The following is a 6,906-nucleotide window of genomic DNA, read 5'->3' as shown; positions in this document are numbered from 1 at the left end:
TTCTACTGAAAATGGTCCTTGTTTAATTAAACAATAAATAATATGTCACAATCACAGTTCTGTAGTACATCCCCATTTCACAGATTAGGAAATTAAAAGTTAGAGAGGCAAAGTCACTTGTTCAAGGTTGCCCAGCAACTCAGCAGCAGCAAACCCAGGCCGGACAGGTTCCATCCACCTTGGAGTGGGTAGCAGCAGTGAGGGGTAGCGTGGGTGTCAAGGAACCAGGCCCTCTTCCGGGGTGCTGGGGAGGCCTTGCTACTTGCCCAGGGTCACAGAGGCAGTGGCAGGGAGACTCCAGCTGCTTGACTCCCCATAGTCGGTGAGGTCCTGAGCCGCCACCTGGACGCAGTACCTGGCCCGGGGCCTCACAGCTCTGAGGGTGAAAGACGTAGCTTCAATGGGCCCCACCTGAGAACGGAAAAAGGGGGGCCGGTGGGGATGAGGAGGCCGGGAAGGGCCACTGTGTGCACAGATCTGCGTGAATGAGCCTCAGTCCTTTTGTTCCACCCTAAATGGCACACCCTCCACAGCCCCCTCCCAGTCTTCAGCCCCTCCTGGCCCCAACCTGTGTGGACTCCAGCGCCTGCCCCAGAGCAGACTCGTTCAGGGCCCCTTTGTGCACCACACTGTCCTCGAGCGATGTCCCAGCGGTGAGAGCCCCACTCCGCAGACACCCCCACCAACCCCATTCCTTCTCCAGGCCCTAAACCAGAGCTTCTATCACTGGCCTCGATGCCTCCTTCCCCGTGGCCCCTGGTCCCCTACAGTAACCATGTCTTTGAATTTTTTTGAATCTTAGGATGAGTTGACATCTTGCTGGAGGGAAACAGACTGCCCTTCTTGGGGTCAGCCAGTCATCAGAGATGGCAAAGGGTCAGCACCAGGAGCACACATTTCCTGCGCAAACCAACCTGTACCAAGTCTTTACCCTCACCACCCACTCCTTTCCTCCAATTTCCCACACGAGCCAGTGTTCCCCCTGCCTTTGACCAGCTCAGGGCCAGCTGCCAGGCGGCTCAAGATCACCTGTGTAGCACAGAGCCCGCCCAAAGGTTTCACGCTCACCACTCCAGGCGTTCACCCCCTCCCATCTTTCCTTTCCTGTGGAAACCCCAGCAGAGGCTTGGCCTTGGTTCTCCTCTCGTTCCTGTTCCTGTTCCTGCCTCCTGCCATCCTGATGTTGCATGTGTGTACCTGGATGGCTTGGGAGTCCCCTTCTCTCAGGAAATGCAATAAATTCTCCATGTCCCCACTTAGGCACCTCCCTGGATTAAAATCCCTCGGACATGAATGAGACAGCCATCCACTCCACCTCTCCGGCTTGCTCTCCTGTTGTCTTTTCTTCCCTGTCCCTGCTGCTCCGCCCTCTCCCTCCTTGACTTGGCCCTCCCCTTCTCCCGAATCCCACCTCCCCCTCACAGCACCCCCCCCCCATCTGGCTATCTCCCTCCCCGGCCCCACTTGAGTTGTCCCACATCATAGGCCGAGGTGACGCAGTAAGGTTTGAATTTACAGTAATGGTTGTACAACTTCGTGAACACACTCAAAGCCACTGGCTTGAGCACTTTAAAACGGTGAGTTTTCTGGCATCTGAGTTCTATCTCAATTTAAAAACTGTGAAGATTTTTAAAAATTAAATTAACAGTGCTGACCAAGTGGCTCAGTTGGTTGGAGTGTCGCCCAGTGCACCAAAGGGCTGCGGGTTTGCTTCCCAGTCAGGGGACATACTTAGGTTGTGGGTTTCATCTGTGGTCGGGACCCCTATGGGAAACAACCAATCGATGTTTCCCTCTCACACTGATATTTCTCTCTCCCTTCCCCTCACTCTACAGTCAATAAACATATCCTTGGGCGAGGATTCAAATAACCAAATTAATGAACACCAGTACAATTTAAGAGCCAGTCCCTGGGCTACCCGGCACACTGGCATGGCTTGGCAGCACCATGTGGCTCGCAGCTGCGTCCTGAGAAAGCAGGGATAGCAGGTCCCCATGGGCACACGAAGGGCTGTAAGAGGCCAGACTGCAAAGACTCAGCTCGGCCCAGTATCGGACGCCGACCCGGCCACCACCGGCCTTCCCAAACACTCATTGGACCCTGTCTTTATCTCTTATTTTGTAAGAAGGTAAAACAATATATGTTGTTTTCAACCAAGGTGCAATTCATGTGGCCTAAAATGAACCATTCTACAGTGGACAATTCAGTGTCGTTTAGCACATTCACAAGGTTGTGCAACCAGTACTTCTAATTCTAGAACATCCCGTCAGCCCCCAAAGAAACCACATCCTCATCAGCAGTCAGTGGCAACCCTGAATCCGCTTTCTGTCTCTGGGTTTCCCTATTCTGGACATTTCACATCTGGCCCCTCTTACTGAGCATCACGTGCCCGAGGTGACCCCGCAGCAGCAGGTGTCAGTGCTTCCATGGCTGAAGAACATTCCAGCGTGTGAGTGGTCCGTGTTTTGTGTGTCCTTCACCCACCAATGGACATTTGGGTTATTTCCACCTTTCAGCTGCTGTGAATAACTGCTAGGGACAGTTGTGTGTAAGAATTTGTTTGAATCCCTGTTTTCAATTCTTTGGGGCAGATACCCAGGAGTGGAACGGCTGTGCTGCCTTCATTTCACGTGCCAGCCACAAGCAACCTCAGTCTACATGGGAGGTGCCGGTGCACTTTGCACATGCTGTTCCCTCTACCTAGGAAACACCCTTCCCAGCAACTCTTGTCTCCCTCACCTGGCGGAAGCGAGCAGTCCCGTGACGCTTGTATCGAATCCAGTACTTCAGTGAGAAGATATCCGGGAAGGGCCAGGACCTGGGAGGTTCCCACTGGACCCACAGCCGCTGCCCATGGAGGGGGCTCAGGTGTACACCTTCTGGAGGGTCTGGTTTGACTGATAGACAAACAAGAGATAGTCAGCAGAGTGTAGTTTCATTCATTCATTCATTCATTCACTTATTCAAACAACCAACAAATATTGACAGTCTACTGAGTGTCCAGAACATAGCAGTGACTAGCAGAGACCCAACTCCTGTCCTTTTGGAGCTCAGTCCACAGGACAGAAGGCAAGAAGAGACAAGGAGCAAACCCGCTGATCACAGAGTAGGAAAGAAAGTCCAGGAGTGCAAGGGAGGGAATGGTTTGCAGTGTTGTTTTAAGACATAATTCGCATGCCACAAAACTCACCCTTTCAAAGTATGCAGTTGGTGGTTTCTAGTACACTCACACTGTTGTGAATCACCACTATTTAATCAGGACATTCTCATCACCCCAGAAAGAAATTCCACATCCATGAGCAGTCAGTCACCCTCCCCTCATTCCTGGCAGGGCTAGGGCCGGGCAGGCTGGGCAGGGCCCTGCGGGTCACAGGGTAGACTTGGGCTTTTACGCCACGAGAGGTGGGAGCTAGGGGCTGTGAGCAAAGGCGGGGCATAACTAGGGTGACCTGACTAGGGTGATCATGGGTACCCTCTGGTGCCTGCTTCAGGGAAAGCATCCTCTGGGGCTTCTGGGAAAAGAGGGTGGGAACAAGAAACCAGGGAGGACAGTGGTCCAGGTGGGTTGGACCAGGTCATAAGCTTGGACTGGGTGGAGGTTCAAGAAGGCGAAGAAGTGGGCAGATTCTCGATTGACTGTGAAGGTTGAGCCCACAGGATCCATGGCAGAGGCCAGGCCTGGGTGATGGATGGAAGATGGGCTGGTGAGGGGAAAGAGCAGGAAAAAGCTGACAGCCCTCCGCACCCCCCACCACAGCACCCACTCACTGATGTGCTCTGGAACAAAGGCCACGAAGCTGCTGCTGGTGCCCCAGGCGTGGACGGCCGTGATGTTCAGCATGTAGGGCACCATGGAGAACATTCGGATGTCCGGGATGGTGCAGCTGGTGGCTTCTGGTGTCGGCTGGAGGCAGGGATGGCTCTCCCCACGGGCGGCCACGCCAAGCCTGGACATGGGGTGGGCACTGTGATGGCCTCAGCACTTCCTGCTGCTTGGTCTTATGCCTGGGACCCCATGACCCCAAGTGGGGACAGCCGGCGAGAAGCCCTGGTCTGGGTCCTGCTCGTGTCTCCGTGACACCCTGAGGGAGGCATTCACCTGACATCAAGGGCCCACAGTAACCCAGGGCTGGGCTGAAAACCACAGGAGATGCTCGGGTCCAAGATTCTAAAAGTTTCTGGAATGTCAACATTCTGGCCTTAGAATTCTAACATTCTAAGGTCTACAGATTCATAGATTCTGGAATCTGAGAGAGGAGGATTCTGATACTCTCCATTTCTGAGGCCCCAAGATTTTATTTACTTTTTAAAGATTTTATTTATTTTTAGAGAGAGGGGAAGGGAGGGAGAGAATCATTGATTGGCTGCCTCTCGCATGCCCCCAACTGGGAACCTGGCCCACAACCCAGGCCTGTGCCCTGACTGGGAATCGAACTGGCAACCTTCCAGTTTGCAGGCTGGTGCTCAATCCACTGAGTCACACCGGCCAGGGCATGAGACACACTCTCCCTCCAAGATTTTAGACTTTGGAGGCTTGAGCTCAGTGCCATCCATAGAACTTCCCACTGCCCTGGTCCACACTGTCAGTTGCTGCAGCCATTAGCTGCCCGTGGCTATTGGGCACTTGAAACTCAGCCAGCACAACTGGGTGTGACTTTGATGTTTAAGTTATTTTATCTAATCTAAATGTAATGTTTCCAGTGATCATGAAACTTGGAAAAGTTGTTCAGAACAAGTTGGGTGTGTGAATTTACTACTTCAACTGCAAATTTTATGAAATCCAATCAGAGATCAAGAATTTCTGATGAAAGTCTATTATCTGAATTATAACACATTATATGCATAAAGTCCACATAGAATTCTGAAGGCTTAGTATAAGAATGAGTAAGAACATAAAATATCTGCTAATTTTTAAAATAATGATTACATGTTGAAACAATATTTTAACTATTCTTATTAAATATTAGTTTCCACTCTAAATTTAAATATATACATTATATGATAAGCATGTTCAATTACATTATGCTCAATCATATTAAGAGATAAATATTTGGTATATTTAAATAAAATATTAAAATTAATTTTACCTATTTCTTCTTTTTGTTTTGTTTTCCTTCTTTTCCTCTTATTTTTTAAATGTGATATGTAGAAAACTTTAAACTACACATGTGGCTTGAGGTAGGTATTATAGAAAGTATATCTCTACAGGAATTTCTGCTGCCCCAGAATTCAGAGCGTTTCGGATTAGCATAAGTCTGCAGTTGTCCTGACCATAGAGGTGGCAGGCCCAGCTGAGGAACCTCCAGGAAGCCCCTCCAGGCTCTCTGACCTGTACGTGGCAATGACGGACGTGGGCCTGGTGGAGTTTGCAGCAGCCAGCAGGGTCCAGAAGCAATCCACGGCAATCGGGTACCTAGAGGCCCAGCACCACACCCTGGGCTGGGAGGGGACTATTGGGGGGCAGAGGGAGGAGCGTGAGATCTTCATCTACCCAGGACTGCAGTGCCCTGCCATGGGTTTGTCCTACCTCATTGCCAGCCAGTGCCAGGCATACAGTGGGTGCCCAATAAAGGTTTGTGGAATGAATGAGTATACAGATGAAAGGTACTTAGGTCATCTCTTACCCCCATTACAGCCTGCAAAGGAGGAACTATTGGCTCATTTTCCAGATGGGGAGACTGAGGTTTAATAAGCCACAGAGAAGACCTGGGAAGTGCAGAGCCCTGACGGGAGTGAGATATTTTACTGTATTCCCTGTTACAGCTTTGTTTCCAACAGATGAAATGAATGCATGCTGTTAACCCCCACCCACCCCACCCCACCCTGTGACTCTCTCTCTCTCTCCCCCCTTCCCCCCACAGCTGTGGCTGCCACTACCTGGTGTCACTTTGGGGTAGGACTCATCTCTGTGTCTGACTTTCCTCATTTGTGTAATAGGATGGTGGCCCTCTCCCACCAGGGGGCATGTGTGCAGGAGGGGTGTGAGCTCTCACGCCACCCCAGAATGTCCCACAGCAGACAAAGTCCAGTCCCCAGACTGGCCCTGGCCACCCACAGCCCCAGGGGTCCATCATACCTTCTCTCCCACTGCAGGATGAGTAGCCAGCCCAGAGGACAAGGGTCAGGAGAAGGCTTGGGGCCATGGCTCTGGCGGGCTCCGCTCTCAGGAGCTGGGGCAGGGAGCACCCTCAGGGAGGCAGGACACTCAGTCCCACCTGGGGAACCGGCCTCTGTCAAGGTCCCCCACTTCCCCTTCTCTGGATCTGACTCACTGGCAGTTGGTGGGCCGAGGAGAGTCAAACAGGGATGGTGGAGGAGCCTCAGTTCGCTTACTGGCCACCCTGGGACACAGTGAGGAAGGCTCCGAGGATGGGGGCAGGGAGAAGAGGCCTCGAAAGGGAGAAGTGGAGACCCTGTGGCCTTTCCCAGCACAGTCAGTCCTTCCTTCCGGCTGCAGTGAGGGGGGGTTGGGGAAACCCCGGGAGGGGGATGATGACATGGAGAAAGACAGAGACAAGGACAGGATGGGAGGGACAAAGAGAAACCGAGGGAGACTCAGCAGAGACAGAGAGGAGAGAGGAGACAGAGAACTAGACACAGATGAGACACAGAGACAGAGACAGAGACAGGGAGAGAAAAGAGAAACAGAGAGAAATAGACAAGACACAGAGAGATAGAGACACAAAGAGAGAAGGAGCCGGGAGACAGAGACAGAGGCAGGAACAGGAGCAGAAAGACAGAGGTAGAGACAAGCATCTAGGAAAAAAGAAGATAGGGACGAGAGAGACCCAGGCATCTACACAGGAGACGCCCATTTACTCAGCGACCACAGTGATGGGGTCCCACACTTTCCAGCCACACTCCACACACCAGGCCATAAAGACACAGAAACCAGACCCTGGGGAG

The 6,906-nt window shown here is 51.9% G+C and overlaps 1 protein-coding gene across 2 annotated transcripts; it reads right to left on the bottom strand.

Annotated features, from left to right (window-relative positions):
- Positions 1-6,532, bottom strand: EBI3 (Epstein-Barr virus induced 3). Of its 2 annotated transcripts, none has more exons than XM_037042578.1 (5): positions 6,077-6,532; positions 5,330-5,453; positions 3,769-3,947; positions 2,740-2,897; positions 1-411 (listed from the first exon to the last, which is right to left on the bottom strand). In XM_037042578.1, exons 1-5 carry the CDS (start codon positions 6,141-6,143, stop codon positions 259-261), a joined length of 681 nt encoding a protein of 226 aa, XP_036898473.1. In that variant the 5' UTR covers positions 6,144-6,532; the 3' UTR covers positions 1-258. The 2 variants fall into 2 exon arrangements, with proteins under 2 accessions (XP_036898473.1, XP_036898474.1); XM_037042579.1 differs by having other exon boundaries at positions 5,330-5,450.
- Positions 6,533-6,906: the final 374 nt, after the last annotated feature.

Source organism: Sturnira hondurensis, unplaced genomic scaffold, assembly GCF_014824575.4.
Source record: "Sturnira hondurensis isolate 20B ecotype Veracruz unplaced genomic scaffold, ASM1482457v3 Scaffold0003693, whole genome shotgun sequence".
In the NCBI taxonomy this organism is placed as follows: Eukaryota; Metazoa; Chordata; class Mammalia; order Chiroptera; family Phyllostomidae; genus Sturnira; species Sturnira hondurensis.
The sequence above is the reverse complement of the archived record's forward strand: the minus strand, read 5'-3'. Positions and strand labels throughout refer to the sequence as shown.

What these genes read in the sequence shown, in the direction of transcription:
- EBI3 (XM_037042578.1), bottom strand. Translation starts at nt 6,143, where the DNA reads ATGGCCCCAAGCCTTCTCCTGACCCTTGTCCTCTGGGCTGGCTACTCA. An exon ending in TCCGTCATTGCCACGTACAG is followed by an intron (nt 3,948 to 5,329) that starts GTCAGAGAGCCT and finishes CCCCATGTCCAG; the next exon opens with GCTTGGCGTGGCCGCCCGTG. An exon ending in CTTTGTTCCAGAGCACATCA is followed by an intron (nt 2,898 to 3,768) that starts GTGAGTGGGTGC and finishes TTTGTCTATCAG; the next exon opens with TCAAACCAGACCCTCCAGAA.